Source organism: Anomaloglossus baeobatrachus, chromosome 7, assembly GCF_048569485.1.
Source record: "Anomaloglossus baeobatrachus isolate aAnoBae1 chromosome 7, aAnoBae1.hap1, whole genome shotgun sequence".
Classification (NCBI taxonomy): Eukaryota; Metazoa; Chordata; class Amphibia; order Anura; family Aromobatidae; genus Anomaloglossus; species Anomaloglossus baeobatrachus.
In genome coordinates this window covers 288,183,205-288,210,609 of record NC_134359.1, presented here as the reverse complement: position 1 = coordinate 288,210,609, position 27,405 = coordinate 288,183,205, and the positions used below count along the sequence as shown (strand labels likewise).

General features: G+C 41.6%; 1 protein-coding gene across 3 annotated transcripts in view; it reads right to left on the bottom strand.

The window, feature by feature from the left end:
• The window catches only part of CACNA1H (calcium voltage-gated channel subunit alpha1 H), a 300,253-nt gene that overhangs the window by 109,794 nt on the left and 163,054 nt on the right, over positions 1-27,405 (bottom strand). For all 3 annotated transcript variants that reach the window (XM_075318332.1, XM_075318334.1, XM_075318333.1), the window contains 4 exons: positions 10,293-10,444; positions 5,984-6,169; positions 5,662-5,779; positions 586-741 (listed from right to left, as the gene is read on the bottom strand). In XM_075318332.1, the coding sequence (XP_075174447.1) occupies positions 586-741; positions 5,662-5,779; positions 5,984-6,169; positions 10,293-10,444 (612 nt within the window). The remainder of the gene's footprint in view (positions 1-585; positions 742-5,661; positions 5,780-5,983; positions 6,170-10,292; positions 10,445-27,405) is intronic.

The window sequence follows — 27,405 nt, the reverse complement described above, 5'->3', positions numbered from 1 at the left end:
TTTTTTTAATTAGCCGAAGACTTGGGTGATGTTAACGAGGTGCTAAAGACGGTCTCTATCACCCTCCACTCCTTACTGAGGCTTCAAGGTTATTTCAAGACTTAGATCATCACTTGGCAAATTTCTCCGGGTTAGCAGAAAAATGGGAATAGTCAGCATTGAAGGAGGGGGTCCGGGGCGAGGGGGCTTCATTTCCTGGAAGTCTTGTAACTTTTATTACCCATTTCGGGCCCATAATTCTCTCTGTAGTCAGAGCGTGCCAGCCACTCTTATGTGTATGTAGATTGCGGCATTAATGTGACATGGATATATCATGCCCACTTAATGCTCTGGACTATATCTTCAGGAGCCTTCTCCATCTTGACACGACGGCGTCCCCTACTGGGCTCTGTCCTCACCTACCTATCTGGTATCATTATAATGGCACCTGAATAACAGTGGGTCATGTCAGTAGCAATCGTAGTGCCTCCTGGCCATGTGGACTTCTATAAGATGTCTACACAAAACCATGAAAGTTTCCCCCCCCCAATGTCCCCAGTCCTATATATGTCTGCCTCTAAATACACCCTAGACCGGTAACGTTACCTCCGCCTGAAAACCTTCCACCAGAATGGCCACCAAAAGGTTAAACAGGACGTAATTTCCGAACGTCATCAGAGCCACAAAGTAAAGAGCCGCCCAGGACGAGGTGGAAGCCATTCCATTATACAGGACCATGTTCCAGTCCTCCTGGGTAAGAATCTGAGAGACGGGAAAAGCAGAAAAAGCAATGTAATATATAAACGGGTGTACTGATAACTATTCATGTATTATAGGGGGCAGAATTATAGTAGTTATATTCTTGTACATAGGGGGCAGTATTATAGTAGTTATATTCTTGTACATAGGGGGCAGTATTATAGTAGTTATATTCTTGTACATAGGGGCAGTATTATAGTAGTTATATTCTTGTACTTAGGGGCAGTATTATAGTAGTTATATTCTTACACATAGGGGCAGTATTATAGTAGTTATATTCTTGTACATAGGAGCAGTATTATAGTAGTTATATTCTTGTACATAGGGGCAGTATTATAGTAGTTATATTCTTGTACATAGGGGCAGTATTATAGTAGTTATATTCTTGTACATAGGGGGCAGTATTATAGTAGTTATATTCTTGTACATAGGGGCAGTATTATAGTAGTTATATTCTTGTACATAGGGGGCAGTATTATAGTAGTTATATTCTTGTACATAGGAGCAGTATTATAGTAGTTATATCCTTGTACATAAGGGGCAGTATTATAGTAGTTATATTCTTGCACACCTAGGGGGCAGTACTAGGCTATGTGCCCACGCTGCGGAAAATGCGCGGATTTTGCCGTGGATTTCTCGCGGAAAAGCCGCGGATTTTCCAGAAATCTGCAGCACAGCTACTCCCCAGCCATTTCTATGGCATTTGGGAAATGCTGTGCCCACGCTGCGTATTTTTCTGCAGAGGAAATCGTGCGGATTTTCGTGCGGAAAAATCTGCAGCATGTCAATTATTGTTGCGGATTTTCGTGCGGATTTTGCCTATTCAATTGAATTAAAAAAAAAATAAAAAAAAAAATTGCAAAATCCGCAACAAAATCCGCACCTATGAAAAGGTGCGGATTCCGGGGGAAAGCTGCGGATTTTGATGCAGAAAAATCCGCAGATACAGAGTCCCGTGGGCACATAGCCTTATAGTAGATTAATTGTAGATTCATAATGGTTGAAGCATTATATTTGATTAATTCTAACAAATCGGGAAAAGAGGTAAAATAAAGTATAAAGTAAACTGATCCTGATTGAATGGTCTCCATCCACCAGATATCAGCAGTCGTCACCTGACAGTGATGTCTGCCTCTGGTTCTCTGTAGTGTGATGTGATGAAGGACGGATCTGATTTCCGCCTCCTTTTGTTGTGGGTTATTTTCTTAGATTTTGGGTGTTGATGCCAGGATCAGACTTTCTGCCTCCTCTTGGAAAGCATCAAAGGTATTTCTTTTTAATGATGAAGTTAATTAGGCGTCGAGCGCCCACTGTAGAAATATGGCCGCGCTTCTAACAAACAGATTGTTCTAAATCTTCTTCAAAAAGATTAAGATGAATGCTGAATTCTGGAAGCTTCTCTCTGCGGAGCCGACGACTAATTTGTGTCCAAGACAAAATCAGTGAATAAATACTAATTCTGGGATTAAAGATCTTGGCCGTGACCCCGATTATTATACCAGGGAATAACCCGTCAGGTATTATCCTGATAATAAGACAGAGGGTTTTGTCTTAGATATCTTCTCTCCTTCCAAGATCATGACAATTTTTACATTTTAAACAGACCCCCATAATATGGATTAAAATAGGGGCTTCTCTAGTGTTTGCTGACAGTACCACATCTCTAAGCATGGGGGCACTTGGTGCTCTTCTACCTTCTTTCCTTTCAATGATCAATGGTCTTGGTTCCCGTTACTTACAGGCCCAATAGCAACTACATGGTCCGATAGATACTCTATAAGTATTGGGGTGATGGATACTCTAAATGATCGTAGTTGCAAGGATTGCAATTACGACCGGGTTCATGGGTGCAGGGGGCCCACAGACCCCAGCTTCAGCTGGATATGCATCCGAGGCTGCACATCCATCTGAAATGCATTGCGGGGCAGAGACCCCTCAGATCCCTGTACTGCGATACACACTGCCAGCCAAACAGAAGACGGCAGCTTTCATCTGCGTCCCAGTGACTGAGGACGTCATGTGTAGTGACGTTATGCGCTGCAATAGCACCGACGCCGATGAAAGCTGCCGGCCACTGTGCGCTGGCAACACAGGAGGACGCTGTGCAACGTGGGAGTCATTGAGGGTGAGTACAGTGTTGTTGTTTTTTGCATTAGACAGAATGGAGACATTTACCTGGATGGGTACATATATAACAGAAGGGGGGAAGTAGATACCAGGAAGGGGACAGTTTATACCAGAAGGGGGACAGTGTATACCAGGAGGGGCTCAGCAAGGGGACAGTATACACCACAAGGGTCCCAGGAGGGAGACAGTATATACAAGGATGGGCCTAGGATGGGGACATATATACCAGGATGGGGGACATTTTTACCAGAATGGGGTTAAATATACACCAGGATGTTGGCTAGAATGGGGAACATATACACTAGGATGGGGGACATATATCAGGATGGTGGACATACCGTATATGCCAGGATGGGGGCATATATACCAGGATGGGGGACATTTTTACCAGGATGGGGTTATATATACAGCAGGATGTTTGCTAGAATGGGGAACATATACACTAGGATGGGGGACATATATATCAAAATGAGGGGATGTATATGCCAGGATGGGGGCATACAGTTAGGTCCAGAAATCTTTGGACAGTGACACAATTTTGGCGAGTTGGGCTCTGCATGCCACCACATTGGATTTGAAATGAAATCTCTACAACAGAATTCAAGTGCAGATTGTAACGTTTAATTTGAAGGTTTGAACAAAAATATCTGATAGAAATTGTAGGAATTGTACACATTTCTTTACAAACACTCCACATTTTAGGAGGTCAAAAGTAATTGGACAAATAAACCAAACCCAAAAAAAAATTTTTAGTTTCAATATTTTGTTGCGAATCCTTTGGAGGCAATCACTGCCTTAAGTCTGGAACCCATGGACATCACCAAACGCTGGGTTTCCTCCATCTTAATGCTTTGCCAGGCCTTTACAGCCGCAGCCTTCAGGTCTTGCTTGTTTGTGGGTCTTTCCGTCTTAAGTCTGGATTTGAGCAATTGAAATGCATGCTCAATTGGGTTAAGATCTGGTGATTGACTTGGCCATTGCAGAATGTTCCACTTTTTTGCACTCATGAACTCCTGGGTAGCTTTGGCTGTATGCTTGGGGTCATTGTCCATCTGTACTATGAAGCGCCGTCCGATCAACTTTGCGGCATTTGGCTGAATCTGGGCTGAAAGTATATCCCGGTACACTTCAGAATTCATCCGGCTACTCTTGTCTGCTGTTATGTCATCAATAAACACAAGTGACCCAGTGCCATTGAAAGCCATGCATGCCCATGCCATCACGTTGCCTCCACCATGTTTTACAGAGGATGTGGTGTGCCTTGGATCATGTGCCGTTCCCTTTCTTCTCCATACTTTTTTCTTCCCATCATTCTGGTACAGGTTGATCTTGGTCTCATCTGTCCATAGAATACTTTTCCAGAACTGAGCTGGCTTCATGAGGTGTTTTTCAGCAAATGTAACTCTGGCCTGTCTATTTTTGGAATTGATGAATGGTTTGCATCTAGATGTGAACCCTTTGTATTTACTTTCATGGAGTCTTCTCTTTACTGGTGACTTAGAGACAGATACACCTACTTCACTGAGAGTGTTCTGGACTTCAGTTGATTTTGTGAACGGGTTCTTCTTCACCATAGAAAGTATGCGGCGATCATCCACCACTGTTGTCATCCGTGGACGCCCAGGCCTTTTTGAGTTCCCAAGCTCACCAGTCAATTCCTTTTTTCTCAGAATGTACCCGACTGTTGATTTTGCTACTCCAAGCATGTCTGCTATCTCTCTGATGGATTTTTTCTTTTTTTTCAGCCTCAGGATGTTCTGCTTTACCTCAATTGAAAGTTCCTTAGACCGCATGTTGTCTGGTCACAGCAACAGCTTCCAAATGCAAAACCACACACCTGTAATCAACCCCAGACCTTTTAACTACTTCATTGATTACAGGTTAACGAGGGAGACGCCTTCAGAGTTAATTGCAGCCCTTAGAGTCCCTTGTCCAATTACTTTTGGTCCCTTGAAAAAGAGGAGGCTATGCATTACAGAGCTATGATTCCTAAACCCTTTCTCCGATTTGGATGTGAAAACTCTCATATTGCAGATGGGAGTGTGCACTTTCAGCCCAGATTATATATAGAATTGTATTTCTGAACATGTTTTTGTAAACAGCTAAAATAACAAAACTTGTGTCACTGTCCAAATATTTCTGGACCTAACTGTATATACCAGAATGGGGGACATATTTACCAGGGAGGAGCCAGGATGGGGGACATTAGAACAAGATGGGGGACATTACTACATAATGGGGGACTGGCAACTCGTATGTATTGATAGGATTTAGAACACTAAATGTATACATAAATATACATACGTCTGACCAAGATAAGGGTAGGCCAGGTCCAAATTTTGCACCAGGGCCCATAGAATTTTAGTTATGCCACTGAGCACCATATAATGCGTGACCCTCAATATTGCCCCAGAGGAAGACCATTGATCGCTGTCATTTGTAAAGAGGATTTAACCCCTTTAAGATCCTTCATCTCTTAAAATATTGAGGAAGGGGAATCCATTTATTACATCCATTTTTGGCAATGGGAAAGTACTTATTTGTCAGGATAATTATTTTTACGAAAATCTGATTACTAATGGTGGCTGAGATGTGACTGTCTCCAAGTTCCTTTTCCTCCGTTTCTGACAATATAAATATTTGACTTGTGGTCGCTTAGCAACCATAGAATTTTCAATCTGTCTCACACTTGGCCTTAGCAACCAGTCTGTCTTCAGTTTTTCTTTTGCCCTATTAATCAGATTTTGGTAATTGAGGTGAGGACACTTATGTAGAGGCTTGTAGGAACGTTCTTACCTGGAAAACTGTCACGATGGCCCAAAGAAGGGAATCGAAGTTCTTCCGATCGGTAATGGTGTCTCCATTTTCTGCCCTCAGATTAAACTTACAACCGAAGAGATGCATGCCGAGAATACTACAAGGGGCAAAGAACATGAGGACATGAGTCAATCGCCGGACTGAAGGACGTCTACGAGGAAGGGCTGGTTGAGGACCTTAAGTCAACATCTATTATCAAGATACCCCAAGATATTTCTTGCTATGGATGATGGGACATTATATTATAGAAGCATGGACGGCAGTGACGGCCAATCGGGATGTAGCAGAAATGAACCAGTACCTGAAGATAAAGATGAAGAGCATGAGAAGCATGCAGAACGTGGCCACATTGTCCATGGTCTTCATCAGGACCACCAGTTGACGGCGCAGAGCTGGCATGAAGCGGACCAGCTTCAACACGCGGAGCAGACGGAAAGTTCTGAGCACGGACAGACCCCCGTCTGACTGTCCGATGATCTCCCAAACACTGAATGATGGGAAAGCAGTATAGCGGTAAGTGTCTCCATCATGGCAACCTACAGGCAAATCACTAGTCACAACTTAACACTATGGGCAGCGTGAAATGAGGCAACGGCAAAAGCATCTTAACCAGTAATGTCGGTCAGTTAGAAACTGGAGGTATAGCAAACACCTATAACTACAAAGCCCTTTATCCACTCTCACAACATTAAACAGATGGAATGATTCATAAATATAGTTCTCGAGAATGTTTTGTACTTAAATTTGCATTTCATAATTTCCTTTTTAAATATGACCTAAATTCTTAAAAGTTAAATTAAAAAAAAAAATAAAAAAAAATGACCTAAATTCATCGGTGGTGGCGCTGTTTCATGAAAGCCTATGAAAAAATTCATGATTTATAAAGTGGTGAGAAGTGGTACTGCAGGTGACGAACGTCTACAACTCCTTTTGGTTAAAAAAAAGAAAAGTAGGACCATAATATATTATATAATGGGCTGAAATTATTACATTCTTTAAGAAAAAAAAAATATTTTGGCTATTTCCTTGAAGTGTCAACAACCAAACCTTAATTACTAATATCATTCCGATACATAGTAGAATAAAGACTGAGTATAGCATAAATAAATCTATATCAAGAAATGACCTATTAATCAATCTCTTAACATTAAATATATTCCAAAGATTTCCAGCAGACGTTTTGTTCTTAGAATTCATTGGTGGTGGCGCTCTTTCATGAAAGTATATGAAAAAAATAATAAATCGTAAAGTGGTGAGAAGTGGTACTGCAGGTGACAAAAGTTTCCAAAAACTCGTTTTGATTTAAAAAAACAAACAGCCAATAGAATATATGATATAATGACCTGAAATTATTTCTTTATTATTTACAATAAAAATGTAAAATTAATCTCAGTTGAGTTCGATAATTTAAGGGTCAAAGACAAAAGCTTCTTATCTAGTATATATGTTATATGCAGGAAAATAATGACTGAGGAGAGAAAAAACCTAATCTCAAGGTGTAGCTTTTCCTATAAACATTAAGTTCTTAAAAATAAATTAAACTGAGAAAATATACTGGGGGCGCTGTTTCACTATGGTCTATGAAGAAAATAAAAAAAAAAAAATTGCAAAGTGGTGAGAAGTGGTACTGCAAGCAAGAAAAGTTTCTAAAAACTTATTTTCATTAAAACAAGAGAAAAAAAAAAACAATAAAAATTATTATATAACAGCCTGAAATTATTTCTTTATTATTTTGGGGGAAAAAAGTAAAGTGGTGAGAAGTGGTACTGCAGGTGAGAAAAGTTTCTAAAAACTTATTTTGATTAAATAAGAGAACAAAAAAACAATAAAATATATTATATAACGGCCTGAAATTATTTCTTTATTAATTTTGGGAATAAAAGTAAAGTGGTGAGAAGTGGTACTGCAGGTGAGAAACGTTTAAAAAAAAAAATATTTTTTTTTTATAAAAAAAGAAGAGAAAAAAACCAATAGAATATATACTGCTCAAAAAAATTAAGGGAACACTTAAACAAGGATTTTGTATTTTGGTGTTCCTTTTATTTTTTCAGCAGTATATTTGTATAACGGCCTGAAATTATTTATTTATTATTTTTGGAGAAAAAAAAAAAAAGATTCTTAACTCATCCCGTTACATAAAGGAGAGGAGAGCAAATGCCTAATCTCAAGGCACCAAGTATATTTCTATAATAAATAGAATGGTTTTAGGTGTAGATTTTCCTATAAATGTTCAGTTCTTAAAAAAATATTAAACTGAAAATATACTGGGGGGCGCTGTTTCATTATTGTCTATGGAAAAAATTAGAAATTGCAAAGTGGTGAAAAATGGTACTGCAGATGAGAAAAGGTTAAAAACTTATTTTGATTAAAAAAAAAAGAGAAAAAAAACAATAGAATATATTTATATAACGGCGTGAAATTATTTATTATTTAAGGAAAAAAAAAGATTCCCAACTAGTAATATCATCTTGTTCTATACAGGAAAATAATGACTGAGGAGAGCAAACACCTAATCTTAAGGCATCAAGTATATTTCTATAATATATAGAATGGTTTTAGGTGTAGATTTTCCTATAAATATTGAGTTTTTAAGAATAAATTAAACTGAAAACATACTGGGGGGCGCTGTTTCATTATGGTCTATGAAAAAGTCTGAAATTGCAGAGTGGTGAGAAATGGTATTGCAGGTGACAAAAGTTTCCAAAAACGTGTTTTGATTAAAAAAAAAAAAAAGAGAGAAAAAAAACCAATGGAATATATCTATATAACGGCCAGAAATCATTATTTATTTATAATTTTTGGAAAAAAAAAGATTCTTAACTAGTGATTTCATCCTGTTATATACAGGAAATAAATAATGACTAAGGAGAGCAAGCACCTAATCTCAAGGCATCAGGTATATTTGTATAATAAATAGAATGGTTTTAGGTGTAGATTTTCCTATAAATATTAAGTTCTTAAAAATAAATTAAACTGAAAATATACTGGGGAGGCGCTGTTTCATTATAGTCTATGGAAAAAATTAGAAATTGCAAAGTGGTGAGAAGTGGTACTGCAAATGAGAAAAGTTTCTAAAAACTTATTTTGATAAAAAAAAAAAAAAAAAGAGAGAAAAAGAACAATAAAATATATTATATAATGGCCTGAAATGATTTCTTTATTATTTTTGGGAAAAAAGTAAAGTGGTGAGAAGTGGTACTGCAGGTGAGAAAAGTTTCCAAAAACTTGTTTTGTAGAAAAAAAAGAAAAAAAAAACGACAGAATATATTATATAATGGCCTGAAATTATTTCTTTATTATTCTTGAAAAAATACAGCTTCTTAACTAGTAATATCATCCCGTTATGTACAGGAAAATAATGAGTGAGGAGAGCAAAAACCTAATCTGAAGGCATCAAGTATATTTCTAAAATAAATTGAATGGTTTTAAGTGTAGCTTTTCCTGTAAATGTTAAGTTCTTAAAAATAAATCAAACAGAAAATATACTGGGGGGCGCTGTTTCATTATGGTCTATGGAAAACGTCTGAAATTTCAAAGTGGTGAGAAATGGTACTGCAGTTGATAAAAGTTTGCCAAAACTAATTTTGATTTTTTTTAAAGAGCAACTCTAGAAAACATTATCTAATGCCATGAAATGATTACTTTTTCTATAAATAAAAAAAGTAAAACTGATCTCGGATGATTTTGGATAATTCCTTTAAGGGTCGTGACACTGGCAGCACTGGTATCAGTGAAATCTTTCTGGATTTCATCACCAAGTGTTCTCCATTGTCACGCAGGGTCAGCCGTGTGACATACAGCGAGGGGATTCCACCTATGTGGGAAGGCCGGAGTTTTCCTAACGAGGGAATCAATTTAAGAAGCCAGTTTCATTTAAAATGCATGCGGCTGAGTAATCGGTGCCTGGCATCTGCTTGAGTCGCAGAAAATAAGTATTGACTTTCCTGGGAGAGACAATCTTTTTAGCGAATTGAGGGGTCAATGTGGCAGCAGAAGAGAAAAATGTCATTCAGGGTAATATTGAAGGCTGCTCTGCTCTCAATCCTCAAAATATGGGGCTTAAAGGGATATTCCCATCTCTAAAATCTTACCAGATATGTATTAATATAAGCAAATACCTCCAATTAGAAATGTAGTATAGTCCTCCTGATTAGCCATGTCTCTTACCTCATGTGCAGGGCACTGCAGCATAGGTATCCATGGTTACGATCACAAGTAACAAACTGTCACTATATGAGAAGACATAACCCTGGATACCTAGGCTGCAATGCCCTGCACATGAGGTAAGAGGCATAGCTAATCAGGAGAACTATACTACATTTCTAATTAGAGGTATTTGCTAATATTAATACATATTGGGATAGGATTTTGGAGATGGGAGTACCCCTTTAATTATGTTCTTAAAGGGAACTTTAAGTTTTGATAAATGGGGACCATCAGAGATCTGTCGTGCTCCACCCCCTCAGACCGCGATAGTCCATGGACTGTTCCTTTAAATGTTTCGTGCACGTTTGAATAGAATGTGACCAATGACTAAGAATTTATGTATCTGAGGAAGAGACAGGATTTAAAGTGACAGTGCACCCGATAAATTAGAGCGCAGCGTTCACCTGATGACCACGATGATCCCGTCAAAGATGTTGTACGGATTCTTGATGTAGCCGAAGATTCCAAAAGCGAGGAGCTTCAGGAGCATCTCCAGGGAGAACATGCTGGTGAAGACGATGTTACTGATCTCCAGGGCGTTGGTCAGCTCGTCCGGCTGCAGGGAAGAAGCACAAGGCGGCATTACAGGGGCGGCCGATACTGCCGTGTATCTAAGCCAATCTCATACACAATCATTTCTGCTCAGCCATGTATCTAATCCTATCCTGTGTGATACTGTCTTATGAGCTGTGTATCTGATCCAATCATGTGTGATACTGTCTGCTAAGCCATGTATCTAATCCTTTTATGTGTGATACCGTCTGCTGAGCCGTGTATCTAATTCCATCATGTGTGATACTGTCTGCTGAGCCGTGTATCTAATTCCATCATGTGTGATACTGTCTGCTGAGCCGTGTATCTAATTCCATCATGTGTGATACTGTCTGCTGAGCCGTGTATCTAATTCCATCATGTGTGATACTGTCTGCTGAGCTGTGTATCTAATCCTTTTGTGTGATACTATCTGCTGAGCCATGTTTCTAATCGCATAGCATGATACTGTCTGCTGAGCCGTGTATCTAATCTTTTTGTGTGATACTGTCTGCTGAGCTGTGTATCTAAGCCAGTCTTGTGTGTGATCATTTCTGTTGAGCTGTGTATCTAATCCTATCAAGTGTGATACTGTCTACTGAGACAATATCACACAGGAGCAGATTAGATACACAGCTTAGCAGACTGTATCACACATGATAGGATTAGATACACAGCTCATCAGACAGTATCACACAGGATAGGATTAGATACACAGCTCATCAGACAGTATCACACAGGATAGGATTAGATACATAGCTCAGCAGACAGTATCACACAGGATAGGATTAGATACCCAGCTCAGCAGACAGTATCATACAGGATAGGATTAGATACATCAGCCCAGCAGACAGTATCACACAGGATAGGATTAGATACATCAGCCCAGCATACAGTATCACACAGGATAGGATTAGATACACAGCTCAGCAAACAGTATCACACAGGATAGGATTAGATACACAGTTCATCTGACAATGTCACACAGGATAGGATTAGATACACAGCTCAGCAAACAGTATCACACAGGAGATGATTATATACCCAGTTCAGCAGACAGTATCACACAGGAGAGGATTAGATACACAGCTCAGCAGACAGTATCACACAGGAGAGGATTAGATACACAGCTCAGCAGACAGTATCACACAGGATAGGATTAGATACACAGCTCAGCAAACAGTATCACACAGGAGATGATTAGATACACAGCTCAGCAGACAGTATCACACAGGAGAGGATTAGATACACAGCTCAGCAGACAGTATCACACAGGAGAGGATTAGATACACAGCTCAGCAGACAGTATCACACAGGAGAGGATTAGATACACAGCTCATCAAACAGTATCACACAGGATAGGATTAGATACACAGCTCAGCAGACAGTATCACACAGGATAGGATTAGATACACAGCTCAGCAGATAGTATCACACAGGAGAGGATTAGATACACAGCTCATCAAACAGTATCACACAGGATAGGATTAGATACACGGCTCAGCTGACGATATTACACAGAATAGGATTAGATACACAGCTCAGCAGACAGTATCACACATGATGGGATTAGATACAACAGCTCAGCAGACTATCACACAGGAGAGAATTAGATACACAGCTCAGCAGTACAATTTTCTTTTGTGTTACATTGCATTATATGGTGACAAGCCTAATTTTTATAAGATTAGATACACTGACTCAGAGTATCACACATGAGGTTCCGGTATGCCATCTAATCAGCAGGGTACACATGGGAGAATTAGATATAGATTCAGAGTATCACAAATTATAGCCTTAGATACCCCACTTAAAATCAGCACAATGTCACACACAGGAGGCTTAGATACCCAGGTTAGGAATGACAGGCTTAGATACACATCACACGCGATAGACCACACAGCATATTCCTCAGGGCCATGTCTGATTGTAAGTAACCCCACAATTCTGGGAGTGACCCCTATATGTAGAGGAAGCCATTCCCGGTCCCCCATAGTCTCTTTTTTGTCTCTTTTCTGGTGTGACCTTGATGAGTGAGCGGAGAACGTGGCATTAATTATTCCCAGCCCCCCCGAACATCAGCCCGCACCGCGGACCCCACTACAGCCGGTAATAACGGAGAAACTTTACACAACTCCGCCACCCTTTATTTGGGAAGGGGGGGGATGGAGTGAATTCTCCTTATGATCAGATTATTCAAGTGTCTTCAGCCTGCGAGGTGTCCTCTATCAAGGAGTGAAGTCTGCCGAGTGTGAAGGAGCTAATTAGATGCCCAGTGGTTTGGCTGCGTTTCAGCGCGCCGGCTGCGGATACGGCCTGGTCCATGCGCTTGGCGGGAAGCCACCGAGATACAGTAGCTATTACAAATAAAGGATATATATCTGTCGGGTGCAGGCGAGAGACAGATTCATTCTTGCCAGCTGTCCGGGGCGCTGCCAAATGCCGAAATATATATTTACTGGCAGGCGTTTAAAGAAATTACTTCCGACAGCCAGTAATGAAAGAGGCCGCTATAAGTAAAATTTAGGATCCCTTCTCACAATAACGTTACCCTGCCCAAATGTGAAAACCGCATTTCAATATTTTATTCCTAGGCTGAGATATAAGCACTTAAAGCTACAGGCCCAAAGCCTGAGGCTGCACTACTGAAACACTGCACCGAGTAGCTGCAAAAAGCACCAGGGAAGCAGCTATTACTGCAGATTTCAGTCAAAACGCACAGGTGAAAGTTAAAGCGACAGCAAAGGGGAGGGGCTTAGAAAATTGGGCGTGGTTATGAAAAAAACATTACCACTGAACCTCCACCAGGAGTCACCACTAAGAGAAGTCTATAGTCTATGTATTTACATTGCATCCATTGAGTTCACATAACAAGCTCCCCCTTGTGAAGGCCAAGAGAGGCGCTATATTGGCACAGTAGTGGTAGTAGCGTTTAAAGGGGACCGTTAACTGGACTTTTTAAAATTAAATTTTAATTCCCTCCAATTCGTGCCGCTCCTCTGATTCCAGAACAGTTTTCCTTTTTCTTCTGTGCACTTCCATTCCAAAGTTATGCCCCTCGGTAAAAAATGTGCACATTTTCCCATCAGCCAACTGGGCATCTCTGTGGGTGTGGCCATTATTTGATTGGCCAGCGGTGAGAAAAAAGCGCACAGAATGGATTGTAGGTTGCGCCTAGTTGGTGAAATGGGAAACTTGTATCTTTGTTTACGGGGGCATAACTCTGGAATGGAGGGGCCCAAAAGAAAAAGAAAAAGTGATCCAGAATCTGTGGAACAGTGACTACTGGAACAGGCACTCAGTTTAATGAAAAAAAATCCAGTGAAAACTCTCCTTTAAGTGAGCTAGAAAACCTGAAAAGTAAAGAATTGCACTCCTATGGACTAATATTTCTTTATTTTTGGGAGAAATTCTTCTCAATCGATATTAAAAGCTCGGGCTCCCATTTAGCGCTCAGTGTGTGACCTGAATGTCCTCTGTCTGGTAGAAAAATCTGTTAAGCAACGCATTAAATACAAAACCGGCGAAGAATGAGTCGTAATTCACTGGTGGAACTCGGACCAAAGAGAAAATGACATTAAAATAAAATGTGTCTCCGGGGGAACATTCTGCTACATGCAAATGCTGTTTAGCGCCACTATCTATAATTGGGGCTTCGCAGGAAGATAAAGCGCGTGTTTCCTTTTTAATTTGACAAGGATTAAGGCATGTAACGTAATTACCAAAAAGCTAAATGTTATTCATTTACTGACTGGATCCATCAAGAAAGAAAATCAGCACTTGTAAAATATATATAACAATAGAAAATTATATTATCTGAGATATAAATATTCTTCACCACTAGGGGCAGTATTATAGCAGTTATATTCTTGTACATAGGGGCAGTATTATAGTAGTTATAGTCTTGTACATAGAGGCAGTATTATAGTAGTTATATTCTTGTACATAGGGGCAGTATTATAGTAGATATATTCTTGTACATAGGGGCAGTATTATAGTAGTTATATTCCTGTACATAGGGGCAGTATTATAGTAGTTATATTCTTGTACATAGGGGCAGTATTATAGTAGTTATATTCTTGTACATAGAGGCAGTATTATAGTAGTTATAGTCTTGTACATAGAGGCAGTATTATAGTAGTTATATTCTTGTACATAGGGGCAGTATTATAGTAGATATATTCTTGTACATAGGGGCAGTATTATAGTAGTTATATTCCTGTACATAGGGGCAGTATTATAGTAGTTATATTCTTGTACATAGGGGCAGTATTATAGTAGTTATATTCCTGTACATAGGAGCAGTATTATAGTAGTTATATTCTTGTACACAGGGGGCAGTATTATAGTAGTTATATTCTTGTACATAGGGGCAGTATTATAGTAGTTATATTCTTGTACATAGGGGCAGTATTATAGTAGTTATATTCTTGTACACAGGGGGCAGTATTATAGTAGTTATATTCTTGTACACAGGGGGCAGTATTATAGTAGCTATATTCTTGTACATAGGGGCAGTATTATAGTAGTTATAGTCTTGTACATAGGGGCAGTATTATAGTAGCTATATTCTTGTACATAGGAGCAGTATTATAGTAGTTATATTCTTGTACATAGGGGCGGTATTATAGTAGTTATATTCTTGTATATAGGGGGCAGTATTATAGTAGTTATATTCTTGTATATAGGGGGCAGTATTATAGTAGTTATATTCTTGTATATAGGGGGCAGTATTATAGTAGTTATATTCTTGTATATAGGGGGCAGTATTATTGTAGTTATATTCTTGTATATAGGGGGCAGTATTATAGTAGTTATATTCTTGTATATAGGGGGCAGTATTATAGTAGTTATATTCTTGTATATAGGGGGCAGTATTATAGTAGTTATATTCTTGTATATAGGGGGCAGTATTATTGTAGTTATATTCTTGTACAAAGGGGCAGTATTATAGTAGTTATATTCTTGTACATAGGGGACAGTATCATAGTAGTTATATTCTTGTACATAGGGGCAGTATTATAGTAGTTATATTCTTGTACATAGGGGCAGTATTATAGTAGTTATATTCTTGTACATAGGGGCAGTATTATAGTAGTTATATTCTTGTACATAGGGGCGGTATTATAGTAGTTATATTCTTGTATATAGGGGGCAGTATTATAGTAGTTATATTCTTGTATATAGGGAGCAGTATTATTGTAGTTATATTCTTGTACATAGTGGCAGTATTATAGTAGTTATATTCTTGTACATAGGGGACAGTATTATAGTAGTTATATTCTTGTACATAGGGGGCAGTATTATAGTAGTTATATTCTTGTACATAGGGGCAGTATTATAGTAGTTATATTCTTGTACATAGGGGCAGTATTATAGGAGTTATATTCTTGTACATAGGGGACAGTATTATAGTAGTTATATTCTTGTACATAGGAGCAGTATTATAGTAGTTATATTCTTGTACATAGGGGCAGTATTATAGTAGTTATATTCTTGTACATAGGGGCAGTATTATAGTAGTTATATTCTTGTATATAGGGGCAGTATTATAGTAGTTATATTCTTGTACATAGGAGCAGTATTATAGTAGTTATATTCTTGTACATAGGGGCAGTATTATAGTAGTTATATTCTTGTACATAGGGGCAGTATTATAGTAGTTATATTCTTGTACATAGGGGCAGTATTATAGTAGTTATATTCTTGTACATAGGGGCAGTATTATAGTAGTTATATTCTTGTACATAGGAGACCAGTATTATAGTAGTTATATTCTTGTACATAGAGGGCAGTATTATAGTAGTTATATTCTTGTACATAGGGGGCAGTATTATAGTAGTTATATTCTTGTACATAGAGGGCAGTATTATAGTAGTTATATTCTTGTACATAGGAGACCAGTATTATAGTAGTTATATTCTTGTACATAGGGAGCAGTATTATAGTAGTTATATTCTTGTACATAGGGGGCAGTATTATAGTAGTTATATTCTTGTACATAGGGGGCAGTATTATAGTAGTTATATTCTTGTATATAGGGGCAGTATTATAGTAGTTATATTCTTGTACATAGGGGGCAGTATTATAGTAGTTATATTCTTGTACATAGGGGGCAGTATTATATTAGTTATATTCTTGTACATAGGGGGCAGTATTATAGTAGTTATATTCTTGTATATAGGAGCAGTATTATAGTAGTTATATTTTTGTACATAGGGGGCAGTATTATAGTAGTTATATTCTTGCACATAGGGGCAGTATTATAGTAGTTATATTCTTGTACATAGGGGCAGTATTATAGTTATAGTAGTTATATTCTTGCACATATGAGTCATAGTATTATAGAAGTTATATTCTTGTATATAGTACTTTGGATCATTCTTTTGTTAATTCTTGTATATAGGTAGTAATCTGGTATTGAAACACGTTGCCTGAATATCTTACCAAGGAATCTTTACCGCATTGTCCATCCTTTGGCCGGTTACTATCAGCAGCGCCCGTGTCCTGGCTTCTTATCTATATCTTACTATTGCTGTGTAGTGGTTGGTTTTCCTCCGGTATGGTGCACTGTATGTTGTGTATTTCTCATGTCACATACAGTACAGACCAAAAGTTTGGACACACTTTTTCATCTCTAGAACATCTGTTAAGAGTAGACTTTGTGCAGCAGCCTTCATGGTAAAATAGCTGCTAGGAAACCACTGCTAAGGACAGACAACAAGCAGAAGAGACTTGTTTGGGCTAAAGAACACAAGGAATGGACATTAGACCAGTGGAAATCTGTGCTTGGGTCTGATGAGTCCAAATTTGAGATCTTTGGATCCAACCACCGTGTCTTTGTAGAAAAGGTGAATGGATGGACTCTACATGGCTGGTTCCCACCGTGAAGTATGGAGGAGGAGGTGTGATGGTGTGGGGGGAGGCTTTACTGGTGACACTGTTGGGGATTTAATAAAAATTGAAGGCATACAGAACCAGCATGGCTACCACAGCATCTTGCAGCGGCGTGCTATTCCATCCGGTTTGCGTTTAGTTGAACCATCATTTATTTTTCAACAGGACAATGACCTCAAACACACCTCCAGGCTGTGTAAGGGCTATTTGACTAAGAAGGAGAGTGATGGGTGCTACGCCAGATGACCTGGCCTCCACAGTCACCAGACCTGAACCCAATCGAAATGGTTTGGGGTGAGCTGGACCGCAGAGTGAAGGCAAAAGGGCCAACAAGTGCTAAGCATCTCTGGGAACTCCTTCACGACTGTTGGAAAACCATTTCCGGTGACTACCTCTTGAAGCTCATCAAGAGAATGCCAAGAGTGAGCAAAGTAGTAATCAAAGCAAAAGGTGAAGATCCTAGAATATAAGACATATTTTCAGTTGTTTCACACTTTTTTAAGTATTTCATTCCACATGTGATAATTCATAGTTTTGATGCCTTCAATGTGAATCTACAATTTTCAGAGTCCTGAAAATAAAGAAAACTCTTTGAATGAGAAGGTGTGTCCAAACTTTTGGTCTGTACTGTATATGGTGACTCTCTCTTTCAGAGGAGGTAACACACAATTATGTATTTGGGCCTGAGGTCTCGGCTACAGCAGAGAAGATTAAGGACATTTACGAGGCTCTTGTCTCTCGTGTTTATTATGGCTTTTCAGAATCGCGACTGACCGAGGACAATTTTCCCTTCTTTCAAGGAAATGACTGTGTTAAGAGTTTTTGGCTTCTGTATAAAGGGGACATTTTTTTTTAACCAGTCTCTAGAGCACTAGACAGCGTTTCATTACCATGAGCAGACACACTTAAAAACTTCCAAGTTTGTGGGGGAATTTTACAAAAAAATTTTTCTCAAAAATGTAAACTTTTTGTAGTTTTGCTTTTTTTTTTTTTTGAGTCGTCAATAAGGAAAACTTACAGTCCCCATGAAATTTGTGCCAATTTACAGTAGAAGGGCCAAGTGGGTCCACTCTTGCTACCTGCGGATGTTGTTGAGGCGGCGTGCGATAAATGACCCACTGGACCACAGGGAAAACCTGGGCTTACCCTATAGTGGGAGGGGCTTAACTAAGCGCTCCGCCGCGAGGCAGACGTCAAGTACCACTTCCAAGGCAGTGACCGGAACTGCGGTAGCTGACCCCCAGGAGAGGAGACAGACGCAGGTACGGACTCATGTGCAGGCAGGTACAGGCGGGATGACTGAGGCAGACAAGCAGGTGGGTACGGACAGGTATGTTGGGCACGGCAGGGACACATAGGTATGGGAAGGCGGACCTAGGCACAGTTGATGGGACAGGAGCAAGTAGCTAATAGACTAACTAGGAGCATTGCGCAGGCACCTTCCCTAATGGGAGGGTGCCTTAAATACTCAGTGCCTCTCAGCCGTAGGCTGGGGCATTTCCGGGAAATGTCACACAAGTCCAAGAGGAGGGAATGTGTGCGTGTACGCACCTTAAGCGTATTCCCAGAGGGAAGGAGAGAGCACACATGGACGGCTGCAGGGTATGGGGGGAGGACGCAACCCAGCCATCGAAATGAGTAAGTTGGAGTCGGCGTCTCATTTGTAATATCTGTTTGCTTTCTTCCAAAAAGAGCGCCACAAATGTGCACAGGTCAGATGTGGTATTGCAGCTCTTGTGAACAAATTTTATGTCTTTTGTGGTCAAGTTTTTCAATTTTTGTACAACCAATTTAGTTGATAAATATCTGATTGCTGGGGGTCCTGCTGCTGAGTTTCCCCAATCCCGAGGCTCAAAATCTCCTGCTTGAAGGAATATGTTGTGAGTATGTGCGACCACCGCTGGTGGGAAGGAATATGTCGTGAGCATGTGCGACCACCACTGGTGGGAAGGAATATGTTGTGAGCATGTGTGACCACCACTGGTGGGAAGGAATATGTTGTGAGCATGTGTGACCACCACTGGTGGGAAGGAATATGTTGTGAGCATGTGCGACCACGACTGGTGGGAAGGAATATGTTGTGAGCATGTGCGACCACCGCTGGTGGGAAGGAATATGTTGTGAGCATGTGTGACCACCACTGGTGGGAAGGAATATGTTGTGAGCATGTGCGACCACCACTGGTGGAAAGGAATATGTTGTGAGCATGTTCGACCACCGCTGGTGGGAAGGAATATGTTGTGAGCATGTGCGACCACCACTGGTGGGAAGGAATATGTTGTGAGCATCTGCGACCACTGCTGGTGGGAAGGAATATGTTGTGAGCATGTGCGACCACCACTGGTAGGAAGGAATATGTTGTGAGCATGTTCGACCACCGCTGGTGGGAAGGAATATCTTGTGAGCATGTGCGACCACCGCTGGTGGGAAGGAATATGTTGTGAGCATGTGCGACCACCGCTGGTGGGAAGGAATATGTTGTGAGCATGTGTGACCACCACTGGTGGGAAGGAATATGTTGTGAGCATGTGCGACCATCACTGGTGGAGCAGTGGTCGCACATGCTCACTACTGACACAGTCGCACTTGATGCTTAGGTACCTCGTACTTGTGATTATTGGTGGTCCCAGTGATCGGACCACCAGTCATCATACATCTTTATGTTGTTTGTAACCCATTCTTCTTCTTTTTTTTACATTTTTATGTCCTTTTTGGGCTTTTTTTCTGTTCTCACATTCGATTTTCGCATTTAATAATCACCCGGAATTCAGTAACTTTCTACCTGTCTTCAATGTGACAAGAAAGTCATTTGGATGAAGGATGGAGAACGGTATAAATTGAAATGTGCTTGGAGATTTCGGCAGCAGAAGAGGAGGGGGGGGAGGGGCGCCGGCCGCTCTGTAATCTTGTGTTTTCACGCAATGTAACTGCTGTTGGTTTTAGCAAAACGGCTTTTATTGACAATGCAATAGATTCAGGCAGTAAGGCATAAATAGCAGAAAATATATTGGATGGCCGCCCGCCTGGAGAGATATACGCCTGAAATTTTTTTTTTTGAAAAATTCTCTACGAAATGACACAGAAACTAAAGGAATTTCTACATTAGTTACTGGGGGGGAAATAGGAAACTTCTCACTGCGAACTGGAAATGTCAGATACAGTATAACGTTCTGCTGCATTGCTGTATCCGAATCTCATTTATTTAGGAGGAGAGGAAACAGGAGAAACGGCAACCTCCGCCAGATGCTAGTAAGCTAAAATAGTGCGCTGACTCTTCCAACCACTAGATGGTGATGTAGGAAAACAGTGCTACTCATACCTGACAAAGTCAATCTCAACAGCACACCATCTGGTAAGAAAAGGTATTGCAAGTATGTATCATTTTTATAGCTTAAAATGTAGTGTTGTTCATCTGATAGGTCCTAGCCCCTCGCTACAGAGCTGAAAAACAGGTATATTACAAAAATGTCCGTGTTCCCCATGTTAAATTTGATTAGTGGAGGTTAAAACAATCCTCCACATCAAGACTGGAAAATTACCATACATTGTACATGTATAGTCACCCTACCTCGTGCCTTCTGTTTTCCTCCTACTATCTCTTCTAACTTCCAAGATGGCTTCCACCATGGCTTGGGGAGCACAATGGTAAGTCTAAACCATTTCAGAATCAGCCAGGGTCTAGGTATCTTGCTTGGCGCATAGGTGCGGAACCTATCTAGGGATGTCAGGGGACCCAGGGGCAAGCGGAAGATTCCCCTTGTCACGCTGCACTAAGACGTGGCCCAGAGTAGTACAGCGGAGTCACCACAAGGTGGCAGCAGAGTAATGCCACGCTGTACTAAGACGTGACGTGGTGTAGTACAGCAAAGTCACCACAAGGTGGCAGCAGAGTAGTCAGAGAGCCGAGTCAGCAACAGGAAGTCAAAACAAAGGGGTGAACGAACTCCTAGTCAGAAGCAAGCAAAGGGGTCAGGAGCCGAACGCTAATAGACAAAGCCAAAGGAGGAGAGACAGAGCCAGGGATGAGAGCGCAAGTCAAGTACCGGGAAGTCCAAACTACAAACAAAGGTATGACAAGCAGGACGGGACTGTGGGAGGACAGACAGACACAGTTTAGACTTCAGAGGGTGCATGGCAGGACAGATCGGGTACCTTAACAGAGCCAGCTGCACACACTATGAGACATAGACTTTCACTGGCGCTGAACCAGAGGTGCAGCACCGAGATATAGCGTCCCGGAAACCAGAACCAGGCAGGGAGAAATTAACCCCTGACATGAGCAGGCCGGAGCTGGGAGATACCACAGCAGCAGATCATGACACCCCTCTTTTCCTCCACTTCTTATCGTAATTTGCCCGATACACCCTCATACCTAGCGTGACACCCCAGCATTGAATGATGTGCTATGTCTTGTATGTCAGGTTAGGAGATGAAAAGGAGAATTAACGTCTTGGAACCCAATGCGACTACACAAACTGTGTCTATCTCCTGGCCTCATAAATACCTTTCTCTATTTCAGGAGTTATAATAACTGAGGCCAAATCCATTGGTAAGTGGGTTGGCCAGCTTCTTTCACAGAGTGCTTGTGCCCTGTGCTGGCCATTGTTGTGGTGTTTTTCTGTCGGTGGGGCAGTGTGGTTTGGAGTTATGGGGCTTAGCTTTGCAACATTGGTGTTGTGAGGAACCAGGTCACCTGCCCTGCTGGTGCACTGTCGTGACAATGGTTGGCAGGCGGCGCCGCACCTTTAAGGCATGAAATAAGTTAGGGACCCACTCAGAGGTTCGCCGTGACATGGCAGTGGGCTTCATACCGTCTGATCAGAATGTTAAACCAAGAACTTCATGTTCAGATACATAAATTTTTGCCTAGCGGCATTAGATCAAAGTGTGACATTTCGATGTGCGGTTCATGTCTTTATCTACAGCTATGGCCAATCCATTGGTAACTTTAGAAGACCTACAGGACATCCGAAGATGAAGTCAAGACTAGAAAAAAAACAGGAACATAAGGACTGAAGAAGGTGTCATAGTCATTACGAAGAAACAAAGTTCCCTAAGTGGGAAGAGTTAAACTAAGAATGCTTTTGAGACAATGACACTTTAGGATCGGTGGTTGACACGACGTACGATGACGTAGGAGAGCACAGCCAAGGTCACTCATTGCTTGGCCTGATATATGAAAGCCAACCTGCTCCTCACGATCTCTGCCACCTTCATTCTCAACCCTTTTTGGAAAGCCAAAAAAAATTACTTAATTGAGAATCCCAGTTTTGAATTAGGCACCACGTCGTGTAGATCAGGTTAGGAGATGAAAAGGAATATTAACGTCTCGGAGCCCCGTGCGACCAGGCAAACATTGTCTATCTCCTGTCCTCATAAATAACTTATGTTGCTTCGTTTTGAGGGTTATAATGACTGAATTTTGCCCGCAGCCATAGTCACCCTTCAACCAGAAACTCTTTCCCTTTCCCGCCACCCTTGTTCGTCTTTGTCGTAGACCTTTACTTTCGCGAAAACCTCGCTTACGTTTGTGATCTTAAATTAAACAGAATCATCTCGTTTGAGGGACGGAGTAAAGGGCAAAACCATTAAAGAAAAAAAAAAATCTTGGTGTGTGGGTGGTAGATCCAAAAGCGTTCTCCGACACGGTGAAGTCTGTTCCCGTCTCTCAAAAAATAAAAAAAGGTCTTCTTTGAGGAACAATATTAATTTCCATACATCACCATATATGAATGTAAACGACATCCTTATGTGGAGTGGCGGGTTTATTTATGGGGAAGGCGAGAAATAAAGAGGGCGACAGGTGTCTCTTCCAAACGAAGACTAATTACCAGGTAAAAACGTTAATAGAGGGTTTTGCTGGTAATTACCTTAGCCCCCGATTGACTGCCAGACTAGGGTTAAAATAATAATGAGACTCGTGGAGGAGATGACCCCACCGGTTATTCGTCTGCCGAAAAGGAGACACAAAACAAGCTTCTCATTTAACAGGATTAGATTTGCCCGAGTGTGCAACAGAGCAAGCACTTGTTCTAATGACTTGCTACTATGGCGAGCCAGCCGGGGCTAATGAAGAAGCCCAGAAATGAAGCTCGGTGGGTGGTGGGGAGAATCGGATGATTGTCAGAGCCATGATTGACTTGTAATGACATGTTTAGGAACCTGACTTACTGTGCATTATGTCTGGGTGGCTGAGGCTCCGTCGGAGGAAGATATGTCCACAATGAAAAGCTTCACGGGATTTGGATATTATTCCGACTGAAGAATAATATCATTTTTTATTAAGTTAATCGGATTTTGCAATTACGTGATGAGATGAAAGGCGCAATGTTTAATTCTGAAGCTATTCTGATATGTAGTCCATCATTCATGAAAAAGAGCTAGGCTTTCCCTAAACGGGTGGTCAATGCTTTCTTCATTAGAAGGGTCTCCTGATCATGAGGTGATCGAAAAAGAGCTAGGCTTTTCCTAAACGGGTGGTCAATGCTTTCTTCATTAGAAGGGTCTCCTGATGATGAGGTGATCGAAAAAGAGCTAGGCTTTTCCTAAACGAGTGGTCAATGCTTTCTTCATTAGAAGGGTCTCCTGCTCATGAGGTGATCGAAAAAGAGCTAGGCTTTCCCAAAATGGGTGGTCAATGCTTTCTTCATTAGAAGGGTCTCCTGATGATGAGGTGATCGAAAAGGAGCTAGGCTTGTCCTAAATGGGTGGTCAATGCTTTCTTCATTAGAAGGGTCTCCTGATGATGTGATCGAAAAGGAGCTAGTCTTTTCCTAAACGGGGGTCAATGCTTTCTTCATTAGAAGGGTCTCCTGATGATGAGGTGATCGAAAAGGAGCTAGGCTTGTCCTAAACGGGTGGTCAATGTTTTCTTCATTTGAAGGGTCTCCTGATCATGAGGTGATCGAAAAAGAGCTAGGCTTTTCCTAAATGGGTGGTCAATGCTTTCTTCATTAGAAGGGTCTCCTGATGATGAGGTGATCGAAAGAGCTAGGCTTTTCCTAAACGGGTGGTCAATGCTTTCTTCATTAGAAGGGTCTCCTGATGATGAGGTGATCACCAGATTTATAGGAATTAGTTAGACTCTACGCACTCTTCAATTATCCTGTAGCGCCTCCACAGGAGAAAGGAAGCATTACACATTACTAAATGAACTCCATAGGCTTTTGGGTCCTCCACGAAGAACATTCTTGAACATTGGACCTCCACGAACGCTGACATTACTGACAGAGTAGTGACATTTTCCTCTTTAATCCTTTTAGGATTATTTTAAAAGGGGTTGTCCGCTACTTTGACATTGATGGCCTATACTTAGGATGGGTAATCAATATCTGACACCCCACACCCGGCGGCAGCAGGAAGCCAAAAATGCTCAGTTCCGGAGCTGCTCTGTCTTCTGATAGTGGCGGCCTCCGGGTACTGCATATCCACCTCCTATTGATTAGAATGGGATGCGGATGTGCAGTTCCCAGCTACGGCCACTATCAGAAGATGGAGCAGCTCCGGAATTAAGCATTTCTGGCTGCCTTCTGCCTCCTGGGCCAAGAACAGCTGATTGGGAGGGGTGCGGAGTGTCGGACCCTGGGCGATCAGACATTGATGACCTATTGTAGGATAGGCCATCAATGTCAAAGTAGTGGACAACCCGTTTAAGGAGATCATATAAAGGGTGACTGCTATCACCGAAGTGCCAAACAAAGGGCCAAAGGAGTGCACTCCATTAAAAATTCTCTCACTGGGTAGTTCCTGAATCCAAAAAGAGTCAGGACTGCATGGAAATGTGACCCTAAAATGTCCTCTGATCAGGTAGACAAGTAACCACTTTATTGTAGCCTATAGGGGCTCATATATCTTTGATAGCTTATCAGCCAGCAGCTATTCCTCCCAAGACCACCACACACGTTCACGCTCAGCTTATCTGAGCATGCATGACGTCATAATGAGGCTGGAGTAAGCTGCTGGTGGTGGAGACATCTCTGGCAGCAGGGAACTTCTTTACACCAACATAATTCATCGGAGAGAGTTGAAGGTCCCCATATACATAAAATAGTCAGCCAGTCCCACTGAAAATAATAGTTTGGTAATTTTGCTGTCGTGTGTATGGGCAGTTGTCATGCGATGTGCACATACCTGCTGACACTGTGGCATCAGACTCTATTCACACTGCAGAGTCTGACAAGCAACCTGAGGCTTCTGGAGTGTTCAGCCAGAGCCGGACGTCGACTGATTCAGGTTCACTGATCTTCAGCTCTGCAGGAGTTAGGTCCTACTAAGCAGTCTGCTGAGTAGGACCTAAGTGCTCAGGTTGCTGATTGCCAAGTGCAGCTGTTACTTCCTTATTTAAGGCACTGCCTCCTTCCAGGAGGTGCCGATGATAGCTTCAGTTATACTCCAGTGCTCCCGATATTGGTGCTTTTCCTGTGTATGGTGATCCGTGCTGCGCTTCTGAGTGGTGTGAACGTTCCTTCTTCCCTTTTGCGTTGCACCCCAGTACACATCTTGTCTTTCCTGTGTGTACGAGTTTCCGTTCACCCCTGTCCGTGTTATTTTGTGGGGGTTTGTCTTTGTGTTTTCCGGCGCACCCCAAGGGTGTGGGAGCGGTGGAGTAAGATCAGGGCTCGGACAGGAGTTAGGGCACGCTGGGGGCTCGGACTTGGCTACCATCAAGCCTACCTCTGAGATAAGGAACAGCTCATGGTCATGAGTCTTAGGGCCAGCCTAGAGGCCCCTATCCAGTCTCCATCTACCCTGGGGGCACTACTAGAGGACCACCCCCTTATGGAACCAACCTTTTGCCAGCTCTTTAGCACATAGCAGTGGCTCCACCTTAGTAAGGTAGTGTGAAATCCACATCTCTTCCCCACTGCTTTATACTGCAGCACTGCTTCCGCAGCAGGAAGTCTAGAAGGCCGATTTTGAAAATATCAAGGACAGACCTTTCCCTTCCTTGAAGGACGGGACCCAGGAAGTCGGATATCCTACATCAGGACGCAGGCCGCCCCGCAGGAGTTAATCCGCCTGTGTTAAAGCAGGAAGCAGAATCCATCTGGATGACAAGAACAACGCGGAGCGCCTCCAGCCTGCACTCCAAGGCCTATTGTGATTGCAGACATTCAGCATAGATTTGTATATGAAATGAATGGGAGGGGGGCTTAGCTGAATCCGCGCGAGAAGCTTATCACCGACTGGAAAAGAACTCATTAATTAGGGATTTTTTAGATTCCCAAAAGCTGAGAAAAGTGAGATGTCCACAGATGTTCTCTATTCGCGCTGATTGCCACCTAAGTCTTCATTCCTACGTGTCATCATCTTCATAAAAGTTTGGACCCCCCACCCCTATAACTTTATCCGAACATCTGTTCATTTTTTTGGGGGGGTGGGGGAAACTGGCCCAACGTCTTATGGCGCAGAACCTCGCCAGTCGTGGTGACTCACGTCTAGCCGTCGGTGGTAAACAAGAGTTATTAATCCAAAATTCTGCACGACACCGGAGCCCCCTGGCATTATAGATGGGGATGAACGCAATCTGTTTCCTCTCCTAATTTGGCTACTAAGGAGATTTCGTTGCGAACATGTCATATGGATGTTGTCGATCGTCGCCGCTCAACAGCAAAATATGAGGGACCCTCTGCCCCGTGCAAGTGGCTGCCGCTGGATGATACACATAGACATATGGGGGGCACAGCAATGTGGCCAACCCTGCCCTATCCCCCCACTACCATCCAAATCTAGCTCCTTCTTTCTACTGGCCTCCATTACAGGGCAGGGGGTGGTCTCGCAGATTTCCATACACCCTGACTGTCAGGCACAGTATGCCACAGCGATAGCATTTTATTCATGAAGATGGTGCTGTCACCTGTATAAGGACAGGCTCAGGATCAGAGTTCTCTATTACTATCTGAGACCATGCACAATTAAACATTGCCTTTTTCCTTTGGGCATTTTGGGGTTAATCCCTTTCTTGGTGCAGCAGCAAACTTGCTCAGCTGGCTTCAGTTGGGCACTTCCGGGCTGTATTTAATCCCTCTGCTTCCTGGAGAGGTTGCTGGTTATTCAACTCAGTTTGGAGCTAGCCCAGGAGCAGAGAGG